The sequence below is a fragment of the Acartia tonsa genome, chromosome 7 (genome assembly GCF_053477335.1).
Source record: "Acartia tonsa isolate MP-2025a chromosome 7, ASM5347733v1, whole genome shotgun sequence".
Classification (NCBI taxonomy): domain Eukaryota; kingdom Metazoa; phylum Arthropoda; class Copepoda; order Calanoida; family Acartiidae; genus Acartia; species Acartia tonsa.
In genome coordinates this window covers 48,967,552-48,987,848 of record NC_137266.1, presented here as the reverse complement: position 1 = coordinate 48,987,848, position 20,297 = coordinate 48,967,552, and the positions used below count along the sequence as shown (strand labels likewise).

Sequence of the window (20,297 nt, the reverse complement as noted above, 5' to 3'; positions counted from 1 at the left end):
ATATATAATACTTTTGTTTATTTTTGTTTTTGTTGCGTCTAGATTTATTTATGACTGTGTAAATTTTATTTTTCACTCCTTAGAACAGAAAAAAAGGGTTATTCAATATATCCAAAAAGTTGAATCAAACCATATCCACCCCCCTTAAAAGTCCCTATAAAAAAAACAGTAAACTTTAAAAAGTCTGTATTGATCATCCATATTTGAAGTCCACATATCCGTTTAAAAATTATGGATATATTTATCATCCTGAATATCAAGTCATAAAAATTTTAAAATAGAGAAATATATTTTTTTGATTTTAAGCCCATTTAATTATCTTTAAGTTTCTTAACCATGAGTTTTGTACTACTAAACAAAGATGAGTTAAAAACAAATTTTAAAAAAATCATTACAAAATAAAAAGTTCGAAAGAATCAAGTTTTAAATAATTAGTTTACTTTGAAAATTTCATACGTTTACTTTAAAAATAGCATTCTTAAACTTTCATTTGAAATCATATAAAAATCAGAAATTTTTATTCATCATTAAAAACACGATTTATTAAGTCTGAATCTTAAAACTGATAATTTATGATTACTTGTTGACACTTTACAACTTGATATATTTATTTTTAAGTAATGACGTTAGAAAGACATTTTCTAGAATAATTTTTTTCTACAAGTGAGTGAGTGTTTTTTCAATGAAGAAAAAAGATTAATCCTATAATAGCAAAGTCGTATAAAAATAAATATGTGCAAAATTTACAGCAATTTCTATGAAAATTACAAAGCATATTTGCAATTTTGCCATTAAGGGGGGTTAATATCCCCCACACAAAATAAAATAAAATAAACTCTCCCCCCCCCCCCAGTATTTATTGTGGGTATTTATTTACTTACTTTTTTATGGGGGGGGGGGGGGCATTTAAAGTGGTTTTGCTATTTCGAGATAATTACAGATTACCTCCAGGTTCAAAATTTGAGGGGGTAAAAAAAATCTGGGTTGCTTGTTCCCCAAAAAAGGCTTTGACGTCTTGCACAATTGAATTGTAGTCATTGGCATATTCTGTTTTGTTTTTGCATATGTTCATCTCAAAAACTTTTTTTTTTTCATTCATATAAATAAGAAAATATGCTTGTTTGAATGATAGTGCTTTATCTGCATGAGTATTGTGTATTTGTGTGTATTTGTATATGCGTGTGTATGTGTGTAAAAAGTGTGTATAAATTCGAGGATGGTGAGGTCATAATGTAGTAGCTTGCGGGTCAACTCAGATAGTAGACAAGTATTATCTTGCGCGCGGGTCACTCTTAGATAGTAAACAACAAACTATAAAATGTTACGCCAAAGTTAAACTAACAATAAATATACTATTACATTTTCATTATGGCTTCGGAACCGATTGATATCCGCTGGATTATAACCGTTTCTCAGCCACACTGAAAAATCTTGTATAGCATCGAATACAGACGATTTTGCACAAGTAATAAAATAAATTCAAGTTTCGGGGTACAAAAATGGTTTTATATAAGTATAATTTTTTATATCTGCGAGATGCTGTCAATAATATTATTCAATATATAATATTGAAATCTTTCCATTTTTTTTTATAGAAAAGTATAGTGTAAATTTTTTTATTACAAATTTATAATTTTGAAATTGTATTTATTTAGTTTATTTTTAGAAAAAAAATCCTAAAATACTATATGAAACTTTTGTTAATATTCAACAGTAGTACTTACTCTAATTGTTGAGTAAAACAAGTTATTAGATAAAATTTTATACACATAAATTAAACTTTAAATTTAAAAGGGCACATTTTACAGTAACGTGAGGAGAGACGGAGAGAAGGCCTTATTTAGTAAATACAGTAGCTGCGCTAGTGAAATAATTAAAAATAAAATTCTGTTAAATACTTTTGAAAAATTTCAAGTAATAGTAAGAACCAAATATATACGTTACCTAGCTATATAGATATTTTTTTAAATTCCAAAGATCTTCATAGTTCCTACAAAAAAAGTGACGTCATACATTACAATTGACCAATGATAGGCCAGTACACAGACTAAATTTCAAACATTTTAATTGACCAATGGTAAGCCAGTGTGACGTCATACTTTATAGGCACAATAAAAAGCTTCAAAATTCCTCCTAATTTCGTTTAAAACTAGTTTGTCATTAAATATTAATCTATATTTATTTTCAGGCCTAAATAAATCTTAATAAATAATGGCTGGAGCCTGCAACGTAACTGCTAGAGCCGGGGCCTCGGCATCCAGAGGTATTATTTCAACTCATCATTTCAATATTCATATAATAAAGTAACAGGATCTCTATGTGTGCGTCTGTCTCTCTGTACAAGTGAGAGTACTAACTGCTGAGCCGATATGGTTTTCCTTTACAGTGTAGTTTCTCTCATAGGTCCTTGTAAGGTTTATTACTATTTTGGGGGAGGGTACCACCACCCTCCCAAAAATAAAAAATACCCTCCCCCATTCATTTTTTTTTTACTTTTTCTTGTTAAATCTAGAATAAAAAAAAACCCGAATTATCTAATTCAACTTCCCCCTCCTCAAGTGCACCTAGAGACCTTTAGGGGCGTATCAAATAAAAAAGGGTGTATCAGAGTGCCTTGTTGAGCACAGAGCCCCTCCCCCTTATTTTAAGACTAGATATATAAATAAGGTATAAACAAGATGCAAAATTTTTTGGCGCTCTATTCTAACCCATTCTATTCATAAATATAAGACTATTGATACCTTTAAAAGTGTTCTCAGACTATTTTTTCAGCAATATGTCAAAATCGACTTTTTTGAATTTTTTACCATTTTAGCAAAAAATCGGCGAATTTCCAAAAACAGTAACAAATGCTAAAATTGTTGAAAAAAAAATGTATTCACAATACTAAACACATAATGCATTTATAATATAGAGGCATTTAGGCATTTTTGGGCTCCTCTTTGGTCATAAGTTGGGTTATTTTCTTGCGGTTGTTCCTTGCAACTAACATTAGGTTTTGTTTCATATCCTCTTGACTTGAAACCACTAACAAAATCCTGAATCAACCTTATGTTTCTTTCGCTGCAGTCATTTACACATGTTAAACCTTTTATGAAATCCACAAATGATAGGAATGACCTCACTGTCAGGTCAGCAGGCCAGATTTGAACATATACCTGATTGACCTCGGCTACCTGGAGCAACAGCCAGCTCTCACCTGACACCAAATCCACCAGCTCTGTTGATGGTCCAACCTCTGGCATCTTAGGTTTACCTTTGCAAAAGTTAGCTGGAATTTCAAAGGTCAACAGTTTTTTTTTTAACATTTGCTGTTTGACGTCATCAGAAACATCACCATCACCATCACCAAGAGCTCAGAAATATACATTTTTCTCGCACTCCTTTGGTCAATCAAAAATTCAATGTTTTCATCCTTTGCTTCTACTGTCCTACAACTGTTGCCTCGTATTTGTTTTTCAATGTTACCTTGAGCTATATCAAGAAGCATTGCTGTTTCATCAATATAGTTTTCAGTAAAAGCATCAAATGTGATTTCATGTTTTTGAAGTTTAACTTATTTAACCTTTGAACTTTGCAATATTTTTGTTGGATTTTCTCTATCTCGTCTCTAATAGCAGTAGCACTTTTCATATTATTGGTGAAGCCAGCAATGCGCCAAACATCAACAACGGCAGCTGTAGCACATCTCTTACCTTTTAATCAATCACAAACCTCTTTTTCAGTACAAATAAGATCTCTAGAACCTCTATTCTGAGGGCAAGCAATAAAGAATTTGTGTGGCCTAGATAGATTAAGTACAAGTTTTATAATATTTTAAGTAACAAATTGAGCTGCTCTTACTAAATAATTATTTTCAATATATATTTCAGGGCTTGGCAGTCTTGCCTTAGCGGCACTTAAGCCTCAAATTTAAACATACTTGTGTGGAAAAAATAAAGATCTGGAAAAATTGATTGTCTATTTAGGAAAATGTTTAGACATCTTGCTAAATTTTAAGTTATTATATGACAATTTCACTGAGGTTTAAACGCAGCTGACGCACGGCTGCCGAGCCCTGATATATCTTTCTTTATTTTTCAATAATTCATATAATATTTTAATTATAAATCATACAGAACCATTTAAAATTTGTTTCAATGCTTTATACCAGCAATAGAAGTCATAACAGAAGGGAATCCTAGAAAAAGCAGTTTTTCTCGTATTTTCGAAAAATCTTGAGTTTGACATATTGCTGAAAAAAAGCTACTAGAACACTTTTTTTGGTATCAATAGTCATTATATCATAAAAGTAATGGGTTAAAATAGCGCGCCCATTAAATTTCCAAAAAAGTGGTAATTTTGAGTCGGTGTAGACTGTTTAGTTTATTTATTATATCGGATTTTTATTGTTGCTTTGTTTCTGAGAAAAAGAGAATTTAAAATAAACATTTGTTTTAGGTTATGAGGATGCGGTTAATTCTAGAATAGGAGGAGAATTACAAGGTTAACAATAGATAGATAAATAAGTAGTTATATAGATAGATAGATTTAGGTTATGAGGATGCAGTTAATTCTAGAATAGGAGGAGAATTACAAGGTTAACAATAGATAGATAAATATGTAGTTTAGATAGATAAATAGATTTAGGTTATGGGGACACTGTTAATTCTAGAATAGGAGGAGAATTACAAGGTTAACAATAGATAGATAAATATGTAGATTAGATAGATAGATAGATAGAATTAGGTTATGGGGACACTGTTAATTCTAGAATAGGAGGAGAATTACAAGGTTAACAATATATAGATAAATATGAAGATTAGATAGATAGATAGATAGATATGGGGACACTGTTAATTCTAGAATAGGAGGAGAATTACAAGGTTAACAATAGATAGATAAATATGAAGATTAGATAGATAGATTTAGGTTATGAGGACGCTGTTAATTCTAGAATAGGAGGAGAATTACAAGGTTAATAATAGATAGATAAATATGTAGATTAGATAGATAGATAGATAGATAGATTTAGGTTATGCGGACACTGATAATTCTAGAATAGGAGGAGAATTACAAGGTTAACAATAGATAGATAAATATGTAGATTAGATAGATAGATAGATAGATTTAGGTTATGAGGACGCCGTAAATTCTAGAATAGGAGGATAATTACAAGGTTAACAATGGATACATAAATATGAAGATTAGATAGATAGATAGATTTAGGTTATGAGGATGATGTTAATTCTAGAATAGGAGGAGAATTATAAGGTTAACAATAGATAGATAAATATGAAGATTAGATAGAGATAAATTATATATGTATAACCCTTACAACGAACTGGTTCCAGTGGTGGGTACCTTATTCGTATGCTATTAAATTGCTTTCTGCTCTTTTCTAGCGACTTGGCTGTGTTAGTATTTCGACACTATGGGCTGATATTAGAAGACCCAATTGAAATTTGGCATAGGGTCCTAACACTGTACTGATTTAGAGAGATAGATACCCTAAAATTCACTGAAATCTTAAGTGAAGAAACATATGTGAATCTATTCTATACAGTGTTTTGTCCGTCTGTATAAATGTTATAAACCTTACTTTTAAAGGGTTCGTGGTTTTTAATGTCATTTTTCCATGTTATGATTATATTTCAACATCTGCTCTATAACTAACTTTGTCCGTTTGTTCTTTCCAGGATTTCTTTAGCTTTGCTACTTATGGATGTTGTCATCCTTGTTTATTATAGAAGTAGAATCTGACCTTCCAGAAGATATCAGAGACGATGCCCTCAGAGTTTTCAGAAGTGCTGTGGACCAAAAGATGACCATTAAGGTAACTAACTTGAATGGACGGACAGAACGGACAAGAATCTATAACTAATAACTGAACCTATTTAGTGCGCATTGTAGCATTATTTTTGATAGTTTTAGGCTATTTATAACTGTTGATGGCTTGGTCTGCTAAATGATAGGGGTGTTTCTGCTAGTAATATATATAAATTATAATTGGATGTTGAACCACATTTTTATGTACTCTGATAAAGTAATACTGAGAGCTGTCTAAAAATAAATAGACCCCATCCACCCCTCCCTAGTAAAGAAGTTACTGTCAATTAAAATATTTATTTCCAATTCGTAACACCCTCAAAATTTTCAAGACAAAAAAATATTAATTATAGAGATGCTATACTACAAGAAATCATCTATAAATAAAGCTGATGTCATGCCTTTTATTGCACAACACGTTGCTGTGCCCTAAAAATATTAAATTTCATTGTTTATAAATTTTGAGAAAATACGAGATTTTCAGCGAAGCGTTGTCTATTGTGTTAGATGCAAAAAAAGAAAGCAGTTCTTGTAATGACATAAGCATCTAAGGGTTACAGAGATAGAATAATGGATGATATCATATGTTATAAATTAATTTAATAATAGCTACTATAAAGTCTTTGTTATTGGGAATATAGGTTAATAGTGTGTAGTTCGGCAGCTACGCGTTGACAACCATCTTTATGAATCAAATAATCAAAAATCAATAATAGTCCCTAAAGCCAGTGTTATTATGAAACTTTGAGGACTAGTGTAATAAACAGACCAATGTCCTCGCCCTCCCGGTTGAAAATGACACAATGAAAACAAACAATGTTGTTTTTAAAATTTCAAAGTCTCAATATCATAAATTACATGCATCTCCGCAAATAAAAAAGATTAGTTGCTATCTAAGGTCAAATCGCTTTCCAGAACATATATGAAACTGTCTATCAATAAAACTTAGTTTTTAAGTCCTACAAAGCTTAGTTTCTTTAAAATTAAAGGCCATCGAGTCCCTTATAAAAATCATATCTTAAGCACAGATGCTCTACCAAAAAGATAGCTCCGTAGCTTCTTGTACTTGTTTATATTATACTACCGGTTGCGCCCCTAGTATCTAGGGGCTTTGCATTAGAAGGGGTATGATAGGGGAAAAAAAATAGCCTAAAACCTTTTCAAGGCTTATATCTGAAAGAAAAAAAAGCTTAAAACCATCACGGGACCAATGTGAGCTTCCCCTACATAGAGAACTGAATCAGTTCAGCAGTTATCAAAATCTTGGGATCAGACAAATAAAACCTTACTATTTTAGGATGTATTGTATATATGCACGCAACATTTTTACATCTTAAGTTCCCTGACTTTGTAATTCTGTAATTTCAGGACTCTATTGAGAAGGTCCAGAAGGACGCCCTATCAGTTATTGAGGAGAGGTTCAAGGGTCAAAGATTTAAGGTAATATTTTTTTCCAGCATGGCCTCGAAACCGATTAATATCCACTGAATTAGAACCGGTTCTCAGCCATACTGAAAAATCATGTATAGCAACGTATTAAAGAAAATTTTAACGAATATTAAAATAATTATCATAAAATTGTTAGCCCAGGCCTTCAGCCCCGTGGGCCCAACAAAAGTTGTTTTGATCATATAATTTTCATTTTAATATCCGCGTGAAGCTGTCTTTAATACGATGCGATAAATAACTAATCTAACTAATTCTTCAGCCATTGTCTTATCTATCTTTGAACCCTCTAACTAGATTTCAGGATGTTGCATCAGCGAAGCTACTCTATTACACACACACACACTTTGTATGTCCTTAGAATTAATTAAATTTTGTTAGCCCGGGCCTTCGTTGTTTAATATTATAATTTTTCATTTTAATATCCGCAGAAAGCTGTCTATAATACGATGTGATAAATAACTATTATCTATTTTCAGGGATTTATCAAATTTGACTACGAGACAAATGTTATTCAAATCAATGTCAACAAGGTAATACATTTTCTCGTATTCATTAGAAACCGGAGGATTAGAACCGGTTCTCATCAATACGAAAAAACTATGTCTAGCATCGTATTATATCCAACTTTCTACGAATATAGAAATGTACAATCATAAGATTAAAACCAGTTTTTTTATCCCGTGCCTTCGGCACGTCGGGGCTAAAAAAACTGGTTTATATCTATAATTGTACATTTTATATCCGCGGAAAGCTGTTTATAATACGATGCGAGAAATAACTATTATTGACTTGGCTGTCTGTCAGGGATCTTAGGGGATAAGACAATCCATATAATTACGTGTAAAACATTCATGTCGGTCATACTGCTTTTAAACAGCTTCTTAACCGGTTTTTACTTTGTAATACTGATTTTCTCGGCTTCTACAAATTATAGACGGTTGTTTATGTTTATTTGTAATTGTAAACTACCATTAAAAATAATAACACAATTTTGAAATTTATTACATTACCTATTACATCAAGATTAATTAATATGTTTGTTTTAGTTTGGAAATGGAAACGCTCAATTTTCTGCAGGAGTTGGTAAGATTTTGTTAGAAAACAAGGATGACAACATCCATGAAAGCATAGCCCTAAAAAAACTAGAACAAACGAACATTATCACTTGTAGAGTGTCATAATATTAATGCATAAGTCTAAACAAAATTGTAAGCAATTTGTTGCAAAATGTACAGTATACTGTTTAAGGAAAAGTTTAAAATCAAAAGTACAATAGAATAGTACACAAGAGACTATCCATGTTAAGCCAATGAATAGAAAAACGTTATTATAAAACTTTGGGAACCAGTGCAATAAACTGCCTAATGTCCCTCACTCCCTTGCGCTTAACACTTACTATGGCTTATGGCGCTGCCAATATAATTGTTTTTTCCTATCCTCATTAATTACTATTACTATAAATCTAAAATATTTTAAAGAAATTTTGCCAAAGTCACCTTTTATTTTTGTAAAGTTTTTCCTCAACAAAAAAGTGCATTTTCAATGTGCAAAGCATATGTACAAATAAGAGCTATTTTTAAAATTATTTTCCAAACTATCCCTTTTGAATTAATTATAGCAAATTTAAACTTATTTTGAAATTATTTCGGATGCTTTTACAAGGGGCGGGGAGGGGGGAGGGTGTGTGCAAACCTTGAATTTTTATAAATAAAATTGATTTAACCCCCCAACCCCATAGAAATTTTAGTTTTAAGGTGCCATAGGGAGGACATTACCCGCCCCCAAGCCCCCCCAAAAAAAGCAAAACTTTGCAACATTTTTCCTTGTTAAAGAAAAAAACAATTTTATTCCAATAAAGTTTAAAGAATACAAAAATATCAAAACTTGTGCATTGATATAATTTCTGAAATTATAAAAAAATAATATTCAATTTTATACAGAGCACTAAAAAGATTAGCATTAACATTTTTGGATGTTTTACAGACGGATTGTTTTAAAACATTAAATAAACATTAATAAAAAAACAATTCGAAGATTTTTTTATTTTTATTGGTAGATTTAAAAAAAAAACAATTAAATCTTAAAAATATTAAAAACCTGATCTTCTTGAGAATCACTAAAACTTTTGAATATTCTAGTGCTTGTAAAAAAGTTAGGGTATAGTCCCTTTCGTAGCATCGCACCTTATGGGGCGATTATTCGTATTTTTCACAGTAGCTTTCCCCTATTTCTAGCCCCTGCTAGAACATAAAATAACCTATAAAAAAGCCATTTTAAAAATACGACGAATCGCCCCTTATGGGGCGATTTACGAAATGGACTATTCCCAAATGTTAATGTTTCCACTAATAAAAAAAACATTGGTAATGTTAACCTTTGGGTAAAAAAAGGCAGCCACAAGTGGATTTCACATTATAAATATTTTTTAAACATTACCTTATTTTTAGGAACCAGAAAGATGGTATGCCCTGATCCTTTCATGGGAAGACTGTCAGATCCAAACATGAATAGATAAATAAATTATCATACAGTAGCGGCGCTACTAACTATTAACTAATAGGAAACAAAATATAATAAATCTCATTTAACATGTTTCTTCATTTACATTTTGTTTGAACATTTCAAAAAATCTCTAAAAACTTGTAACTAAACTTGAAATATGTTGTTGATTCAAAAAAGAAATATTTTCAAAATTTATTCACAATCATAAGTAATTTTTCAGTATGAGTTCGAAACCGATTAATATCCGCTGGATTTAAACCGGTTTGAAGCCATATCTCACAACGTATTAACGACAATTTTCCACGAATATTAAAATAAAAATCCTAAAATTGATATAAGTTTTATTAGTCTGGGACTTCGGCCCCTCAGAGCTAATAAAACTGCGTTTTTAAATTTTAATATCCGTTAAGAAAGCTGTCTATGATACGAATAACTATTCCTTCATTTAATTTTAATAATTTCTAATTATTAACCATGATCATTTTATTAAATTGTTCTGGATGATAATATCTTTAATTTTTTACTAACAAACTTTATTTGTAACATTTATTTAATAGTTGGGAGGTTAGGTTCAATTCATTTTTCTTTGCTTAATTAATGGATTTTTTATTACTTGGATCTTACACAATATTATCATGTAGTATAATAAAGTGAGAATTATAGCTGGCTTAATTTAAGATCCTCCCAAATCAACCCCCTTTACAACATCCCCTCTCCTCTTACTGGATGAACGATCTGACCAAAAAGTGATGTCCATGTTAGCAACCTGAATTGCAAATTTCCCCCTGTATATTCTATATCTATTGCTTAGTCAATATGTAATAGAATAAAATTTCAATATAAGAGGCATTTATATACCATATCGTATCTTTTTTCCATTAAAATATATAACAAATAAGTTAGTGGGTAAATGACTCTATACTATAAATTTTGGAACAAAAAAACTGTTTTTCATTGGATACTTCTACAGGAATATTAACATATCCTTTCATTAAATAGTCTAAAACCTTACAAAAGTCAATATAACAAATTTACTGAAATTTACTTTTAAGCACGTATTATATCTTGTTTGAAAAGGTAACCAGTATTAGATAAATTCTAAATTAAGTAAATAAAAATTAACTCTACCTCCCAACTTTTGTTAATCTGGTGATTGTAACACTCATGTATTTAAACAACAAAATTTATTCATTATTATACTAATGTTTTTATAATAAATCATAAACTAAAATAGTTTTTAGTTGCAAGGCTACTCTGCAATCGTACGAATAAATATGTTCATTGTTTACTTATAGCATTAACATATAGTTCTTTTAGTTTAACATTAAGAATAAATAATTGCAGCCGTTAAATGATTTAGTTTTAGAATCATCTTAAAATGTCTAATAAAAAATGACGTCATACAATACAAATGACCAATGATAGGCCAGTATACATTTTACCATTGGTTAATTATTACGGGGTTTTAATATGATTAGACAATTCTTTTTTACTTCAAAATACAATTGTGGATATATGTAACATTAATTAAGAAAAACTTGCCCAAAAAATTTTCAAATGTATTTTTCTCAAATTAAATTTTTAAAAATCCTCGAATTTTTTTTTAAAAAAATCTTTGAAATTATTTTTAAAGAATAATTAGTTTCGTAAAAAATATGGTTAGTGAAAGATATTTAGAGAGCCAGGTTTTCACCCTTTACCTCCAGCTTGGCTTTGTACTGCCAAGTACAGTTATTCTCCTTCATGGTGAGTGCGGGCATTGGTTATCCTGTGTGTCCATCCCGTTTCTGTTTGGAGTCCTGCCAGCTTTGATTCTCATACTTATTCAGAAGAAGGCTAGATCGAGGCGAGGAGAGGTAATTAAATTTAAAATTCTTAAAATTGAACTTAAAAGTTTTAAACAAACGTATTTTGTAATTAAAAATGCTTTGCTGAATCTAATACGAATAAGATTATGGCCATTTTTACTAGCGAAGCTTTCAACTCTTATGGTCAGAAAAGCATAGCAACTCTATAATCGTCCAGAATGTCCGCGCGTCCACTTAAAAGATAATGATGTTTTTACTTTTTTTAACAGCAATTTTTTATGTGATGTATTTATCCTTTTAATCTGATTTCTTTAATACCAATTCCTTGTACAATGTTATAAATGAAGCATCTCTATAATCATGTCCTAAAATGTAAGTATTGAGTAATTTTGCAACAAATTTACTTACAATTTTGTTTATTTAATACCTATATTTGCGACAACTTTTATTTAATGAAATCTTCCAATTTTTAACATTTACAAAATCGGTGGCCCTCTCGGACGGGATTCGAACCTGGGTTAGCCAGATAAGAAGTCACACATTCTATAAATAAGCTATATGCAACTTCAAAGATTAGAAGTAAAAATAGATAAGGTAGTAAAAATAGTATGATTCACGAAACCTCGAAGTTTTATTCACGAAACCTCCAAATACAAATTTTTAGGTATGGAGGTTTCGTGATATACTCTCTTTGAGTATCGAGGTTTATTGATAATTGGGGTATATGTATTTTGAAGATTAAAAAATTTAGACAAGTTTTTGAACAAAAAAAAGCTAAATATAACCTAAAGAATCAAATTAAAAAAAAAATTACAAATCTACAAAATACAAATTTTTAGGTACAGAGGTTTCGTGATAATCTTTAACTAAGACTAATTCAAATATTTTTTTGTTCGATTCAAGTCGGAAGGTTGTCAGTTCGAAACTACCCAAACACTAAATATCATTTTCACTCTCTGATATAATAAGTAATATTTGGTAAAAGTTTACTTATTTACATTGTAATAACAGTCACTTAAAATATCAAAAAGCTATTTTTTTAAATTTGTTTTTTGTAAGGTAGACAAGGAAACGAACTGAAAAAAAAAATAATAAAATCCGGGAATTGAACGCCCGATTATGATAACCACACACCACCACTTTCCCACTGAGCTGTGAAGAACACCAAGAATCGTACATAAAATTAGAAAATGTATAAAAAAATTATGTCTTATAGTATACAACAAAAATTTGGTGTAATTTAATATCGGCGTAATAGTTTTAGCTATTATAATAATTTCAATTTTTATCCCCTCTTATAATATTCAGAGATTAATAGTCGGGGATTGGAAAATGAAAGAAAAAGATTAATAGTAGGGTAAAAGACAATGGAAGAAAAATATTAATATTCAAGGAAAGTTCAAGGAAAGAACAATGGAAGAAAAAGAAGGGTTGATTAATCCTTATTATTAATTTTGTTTGGGTTGTAAAAATATGACAAATTTTTGTTTGTTATTAATGCAGCTTTTGTGGCACAGGGGTACGGTGTAAGGCTAAGGTCATGGTTTTCCAAGATCGATTCCAGGCAGGGACATTAATTTTCAAATTTTTTTTTTGTTTAACATAACAGACTGAAAAATATATTTAACATCTTATTATATCCAGTTTTCTATGAATATAAAAATGCACAATCATTTCAGATTAAAGCCAGTGTTATATAATAATAGTTAATAATACGATGCTTTAAATAACTATTATATTACTCGCCCTACCCTCCAAACATACAAACACACAGACAAATATCCTGTTACTTTATAAAATTTTGATTTTTATATCCGTTTAAACGGTCGCTGATGATTGAAAATTACGCAACCTACGAATTTCTCTCTCTCTCTCTCTCTCTCTCTCTCTCTCTCTCTTTCTTTCTCTCTCTCTCTCTCTCTCTCTCTCTCTCTCTTTCTCTCTCTCTCTCTCTCTCTCTCTCTCTCTCTCTCTCTCTCTTTCCTCCTATAATATTAAGTATCCCTTAAAGCTTATAGGTCGCCGGTTCAAAACCCCCCACGTAACTTATCAAGAATTCCAGTTCCATTGCCCGCATGTATAATAAACTATTAAAGCTATCATCCATATAATAAAGTAACAGAATGTTTATTTGTCTGTCTGTTTGTTTGTGACAAAGGATCTCACTAACCCCTGAACCCATATGGTTCTCCTTTACAGGGTAGCTTATCATAGGTTCTGGGAAGGTTTCTAACTATTTTGGAAGAGGGTAACACCACCCACCCAAGAGAAATCGTTCTGGGAAAAAATTACCCCCCCCCCTCCCCCCTCCACACAACAATATCTTTCTTTCTCTTTCTCTCTCTCTATAAAGATAAAAATATTTTTTAAATACCCGAGGTGGTTTCGATCTTAGGTGCTTCAGACTGCTTGGATAAAATATTAACAATAAAACTTATCCACTGAGCTAAAGAGGAAAGCTTTAATAAAACCATTAATTTAAACAATTCATATAAAGTATTCTTTAAAATATTTAGGGCCATGGAAGTCGGTTCGAGGCTTGGCGATAATTTTTTTTTAATTACCTTTTTAAAGATATTAAGGGACTTCAAAATTAGTTTTATTTTATTAATTACAATGTCATAAAAATAAATATTCTTTAGAATATTTAGGGCCAAGGAAGCCGGTTCGAGGCTTGGCAACATTTTTTTTTAAATTGCTTTTTTAAAGATTTTAAGTGACTTTTCAAAATTAGTTTTAGTTTTATTTTATTTATTTAATAAAAAATTCAATTTTTTTAAAGGAAATAAAAAATGTTTATCTTGACAACAAGAATTGAACCGCTGATCTTCATACCCCATTCTCTCATATCATACCACTAAGCTATGAAAGAATAACTAAAAGATGCAATATCAATAATGTATTATAACAGAAGGAAACAATAATTTTCACTAATTTATCTAAACCTGGATGGTACATCCAGGCATTTCTAGTACTTTAAATATATTCATCAACATTTATATTATGCTTATTCAGTTCTGACACTCTACAAGTGTTAATGTTCGTTTATTTTAGCGTATCGCTTTTATGGATGTTGGCATCCTTGTTTACATTATTCATAAAATTCTTTTTCAGTATTCCACAAGCTCTGATTCTGACTCTCCCTCCGACGGTGACCTTCCGTTGCCAGCCACATCAAAGATGGCATTAAACCAGACCCTCAGCATATCTGCTACGCGCCACGAGGAATTATTTTCCCAGCACTATCCCGGCAAGTTGGATGGTGGCTCTAATGTTAATTTAGATATCTTTGATGGACTAAGAGAAAAACTAAAGGTATATTTTGTTTTTTTTTCTATTAAGTTTACTCTCCCTCACTATGTCTTGAATTGCCGCGCCCTTAACCTCTTGGGGAATAGTATATAGGGAATAATGAGCCAGAAAAAAAAATTCTAAGGGTGAAATCTAAAAGTAAAATAGCGTTAAATCATCCTAGGACTTAAGTGAATCTTACCTAAAAATGATAACTTAATTAGTTCAGTACTTTTTGAAATTTTAAGCTTCAAACAAAAAAACATTACTACTTTATATAATAGGATTATTATGTAACGTATGTTTTATATTGTAAAAATGTCTGTTGTTTATGAACGAGATTGAAGTTACATCTAAGAATTTTATTTATTTTGTACCTTGACGTTAAGGGTTCGAAATTATACCAAATAAAATATATTTCTGTGCATTGATGAAGGGATAAGACAGATAATGCTTAAACATTCCACCCCCCCCTCACTTTTTAATATAAAATTTTACCTTTTGTAGCAAACTTACGATTGGGGAAACTTATATGTCAAAGTATACCCTACAAGCAGTGCAGTGTTGCGGAGCCGGAGCCGGGAGCCGTGAAGCCGCCATATTTTGCTGGAGCCGGAGCCGTAATTTTCGTTAAAAAACGGCTCCGGACTAGATAAACAAAGAGATTTTTTATAAATTATAATTTGGTAACTCTGTTTTGTCGAACCTATTAATAGTGTCGGACTGATTATGACGTAAAAAAAATTAGCCAATAAAAGGCCATTATTGACCAATGGTAAAATTTATAGTGGCCTCTCATTAGCTAATTTTTTTACGTCATAATAAGTCCGACACTATTACTAGGTTCCTCCGCAAAGTATATATAATTTGATTAATTAACTATAATAAGATATTTGAATGATCTAGGCTGATATTCTGAGCCTGAAGAAAAAGAAAACAGACAGCAAAGAGAATGAGGATAAAAATATCACTTTTGAAGAAGATGATTCGGTATGTCATAATAGTTATTTATCGCATCGTATTATAGACAGCTTTCCGCGGTTATTAAAATAAAATCACAAACTGGTTTAATCTTGTAATTTTTCAATTTGATATTCGTAGGTAATTGTCCAAATTTACGATAATATACATGATTTTTCAGTATGTCTGTGAACCGGCTCTAATTCAGCAGATATTGATCTGTTTCGAAGCCTTATTATTTATATAAAAAAAACTTTTCTGGCTATGTTATATAGAGTAAGTGTGGGATACATTTAAGAAAGCTGCAGTTTAGTTTTTCTGTATTTATTATTTTATAGTTGTGTAAAACTGTAACTAAATATTTTAGTATGTTGAAGAGGAGGTTCATTCTAAAGAGTCCAAGACAAGTGAAAATTCTCATATCACAAGAAGGAAAAATAAATCTAAGAAAATGGGCAAGAACTATAACAAATCTAAAGAAGGTATTTATGAAAGCTGTTTAATAGTGCCTATAAAAAATGACGTCATACAATACAAATGGCCAATGATAGGTCACTACAAAGACTAAACTACCAATGGTAGGCCAGTATACATTTTAATTGACAAATAGTAGGCCAGTATGACGTCATTTATTAATAGTCACTATTAAAAGATTCGTATTCATGTATCTTCTGCATATTAGTGTCTTATCTTTTCTATATTGTCCGCAGCTTATAATCACGATTTAAATAAACCTATGGGCATTCTAGTAAAGATTATAGAGTTGCTACGCTTTTAAAATCATACATAACTGTTATAGGAATAACCATTCAAAATTTGAAATCGATAGGACAATTATAACATGTCTAAATTAACGAAAAGAGCTAACCTTTACCTAACTGTTATGGACGGACCGACCCTAATTATAGAAAAGCTTCGCTTTAAATAAAAATACTGGATTAGAAATCATGGACAAATTAAGGATTAAAAATGGATATTATATCATTACTTTGATCTTACACAAGATTTTCATGTTCTCTAAGTAATTAAATGAAACACGCAGCGGGCTAAATAACAATTCCTCCCTTTACCCCATCCTAAAAGGTAAATAGACGACAATTTTTCGCTTGTCATAATATTCACGTATATTATACATCTATTAAGCATCTGATTCAGAAAGGGAGGGGACATAGGGCTGTTTATTACACTAGTCCCTAAGATTTTATAATAACGTTTTCTTATTCGTTTGCTTAACAACTTTGGGGAAATTTTTTTGAATTTTGATTTATAAAGTTGAGTGTCTAAACGTTTCAACCACTATTTGTAATATACAGAAAGTGTAATTTATCAATAACTCGGCCATTAATTTATCCCTTTAGATTCCTAATCTGATATTTTTCAGGTCAAATGTTGGAGGAGGGGGGGAGCCAGGAGAGCAGCAAGACAGATGAACAAGACAAGGATGATGTGGAGAATGAGGACTATGAGAAAGAAGTGGACGTGGAGAAAGAAATTGACAAGGAGATCAACAAGGTGGAAAGTGATAAGACAAAGAAGAAGATCAAACAACAGACTCCTCATAGTTCTAAATCAGCATCGAATCTCATGGACGTTGGAAATCAGTCTCTTACAGTATTTAGTCTTGAAATACCTAGATACAATGTAGACAATGACAGGCAAAGTTTTTTAAAGGCAGAAAAAATATTATAAATAGGATCTCTCATATATAACCCCCCCGAATTAAATTGGATGATTGAAATAAGATATGTACATTGTAACTTCCCAATGATGAAACAAAATTACCCCTTCTGTAAATTACAATTAAAGGTTGAAACGATTAAACACTAAACCAATCAAATTTAACTATATTCTCCAACGAATAAAAATTTTTCTGTTGTAAAACTTAATTAACAATCCAATGTCCCCTCCATCCCTGGCGTTTTTTGAAAGTCCAGAAAATTTTACTTGGATATTTCATCTACTTTTTAGCAATTTACGATTTTTAAGTCCTTAAAACAACAACAATGTATATTTTACTAAATTGCAGTCACGTTATAAACAAACCTTTTTTGTATATTGCAAGATATTTTAATGTTTTAAAATCTAACCTGTCTATAAAAATATTTTGTTGGCAGGGTTGATTCAAAAAGATTTGAGCTTGATTTCAATGATGACAAAGCCGCGACAACTCTGACTACTACCAAACCCCTTGATGATCTAAATTTTGGACAAAGTGATGAAATTGAAACATCTAATGAGGATTCTGTTGATGCATCTGCTAGTGAGAGTTCCGAGGAAATATCCAGTGATGATGTCAATGTTTCTGAAGACAATACACACGAAGGCAAGGAGGAACAGACTGATATTTCAAGCGATCATAAATCTCTAAATTGATATATGTAACAAAATCATTATAGAATAAATTAGTAATTTTTATGTTTTTATTCTTATCATTACTTATATAAATGTAACAGGATCTGTGTGTGTGTGTGTCCTGAAGGATCTTGCTAACCACTTACCCGATATGGTTCTCCTTTACAATGTAGCCCACCACCGCAAGTGCCTCAGTGACCTCTAGAGCAGAGCCATTATTTAACTAATGAAATAGTATAATATTTAAATTGGTGGGTAAAATATAGACATGTACATATTTAATAGTTGATCATGTGATTCTATTATTTAAAAATCTAAATTAAATCGAACTAAAATACAAAAATCTAGATAAACTTTAAAAGTGAATTAAAATTTGATACTCCAAACTATTAAATGCATTAAAAATATGAATTCTAGAGTACCAGAAAAGGAGAACTTGCTTCAATAAATGAAAGACTTTTAAACAAAAGCCATAACTGTAGAATACATATATATTTTGTAAATTTCTAAGAATATTCAATTATTCATTGTAAATGCGTTATCCTATACGTAAAGGATAGTATATTTTTAGAAAGATTTTTTTAGCTTTTGGATACCCCCACCCATTAATTTAAATCTTTGACAAACAAGGATGACAATATAATATCTATTAAAGCGAAGAGCTGAAATGGTTGGATAATTGAACATTAACACTTTTAAAGTGACAGAACTGATTAAGCAGTATTTTAATGTATAAGTCGTAACAAAATTGTAAATAAATTTGTTGCAAAACTGCTCAATACAGGATACAGTTTAAGGACATACCTACATTTTTAGGACTTGATTATAGAGATGCTTCGCTTAAAATATTGTACCTTGATAAAAATTTGATCCAAAAATCAGATAATTAAAATAATTCTATCATACAAAAAATTTTTTTGAAAAAAGTTAAGTTGTTGACTTTCTGATAATGATTATAGAGTTGCTTCGCTTTCTAAATGGTACCTAACAGCTAAAGGAATATACAAGTACTATCCCAACATAACCTATCCTATCCTAAAAGAAGTATGAAAAACGTGATTCTTCTTGTAGTGGTCCAGATGCAATAACAGGGAAACTACCCAATTCTGAGAAAATATCAGGAACATAAAAGGATAAGACAATGGACTATAAATTTATATACATTTCCAATGGAGATACACAAAATTACACCTTCAGTAGATTAAAATTAGTAGTTAAAATATTTGATTACTCAATGTAATGAACCAAATAATCAAAATTCAAAAGTCCCTAAAATTGTGTTAATCTATCTAATAAGAAAACGTAATTATAAAACTTTTGGGACCAGTGTAATAAACAGGCTATTGTCCCCACACTCCCTGTAAAATATTCATGTTTGAAAGTCTTTGTGTTGAACGAAAAAAGATATGATACAAAGCTCGCTGATATGAGTTACGGATAGGTTTTTAAAAATATATCCTTCCATAATACAAAGTAGAACGATGTTTGTCTGTTTGTACCGAAGGCTCTCGCTAAACGTTGAACTGATTCGATTCTCCTGTACAGTGTAGCTTCTCATAGGTCCCGGGATAGTTTATAACTACTTTTTGGGAGGATACCACCCTCCTAAGAGAAATCGCCCTAAGAAAAAAATGAACCCTCCTAAAAATATTTTTTTTTATTTTTCTTTTTAAAACTAGTAAATGCTAGTACGATATATAATACAGACAATTATGACCACCGATATGTCTCACTTTTACAGTGAAGGTTTTCATCTATTTTGTGAGATGGTACCTCTACCCTCAAATGAGGGCCTTTTCTAGTGGCGCATCCACAAAAACAATATGTAAGGAATAAAGATTTTTTCTTGCTGTCTTATTGTGCATATTTCTTACGATTTTAGTTTTATTAGAGTATTTTTTGGATAATTCTGGGAAAAAATTGTTCTTGTTAAAAACGCACCCATTAAGTTCGACAAAATTTAAATAATTTTTAATTAAACTAAATCTACATTTATTGTTAGAATTTAATTGTTCAAAAATTTGAATATACCTTTAATTTGTTTAGTGTCTAGAAAAGAAAAAAAACATAATAAAATATCTTTTAAAAACCGGCCTAGAAACGGGAAGCAACAGCTTTGCTTTCCTT

General features: G+C 30.7%; 2 protein-coding genes across 4 annotated transcripts; both read left to right on the top strand.

Moving 5' to 3' along the window:
- Window positions 1–2,163: 2,163 nt before the first annotated feature.
- On the top strand, window positions 2,164–10,409 carry LOC145323893 (uncharacterized). 3 transcript variants are annotated; one of them, XM_080166487.1, is made up of 7 exons: window positions 2,164–2,263; window positions 4,441–4,485; window positions 5,730–5,815; window positions 7,177–7,248; window positions 7,734–7,787; window positions 8,304–8,340; window positions 9,705–10,409. In XM_080166487.1, exons 1-7 carry the CDS (start codon window positions 2,212–2,214, stop codon window positions 9,770–9,772), a joined length of 414 nt encoding a protein of 137 aa, XP_080022613.1. In that variant the 5' UTR covers window positions 2,164–2,211; the 3' UTR covers window positions 9,773–10,409. The 3 variants fall into 3 exon arrangements, with proteins under 3 accessions (XP_080022613.1, XP_080022612.1, XP_080022614.1); XM_080166486.1 differs by lacking the exon at window positions 4,441–4,485 and adding an exon at window positions 4,912–4,956 and having other exon boundaries at window positions 9,705–9,914; XM_080166488.1 differs by lacking the exon at window positions 4,441–4,485 and adding an exon at window positions 4,535–4,579 and having other exon boundaries at window positions 2,166–2,263; window positions 9,705–9,915.
- A 925-nt stretch (window positions 10,410–11,334) lies between these two features.
- Window positions 11,335–18,241, top strand: LOC145323892 (uncharacterized). Its single transcript, XM_080166484.1, has 6 exons — window positions 11,335–11,615; window positions 14,682–14,882; window positions 15,765–15,848; window positions 16,186–16,300; window positions 17,200–17,473; window positions 17,933–18,241. Exons 1-6 carry the CDS (start codon window positions 11,415–11,417, stop codon window positions 18,189–18,191), a joined length of 1,134 nt encoding a protein of 377 aa, XP_080022610.1. The 5' UTR covers window positions 11,335–11,414; the 3' UTR covers window positions 18,192–18,241.
- Window positions 18,242–20,297: the final 2,056 nt, after the last annotated feature.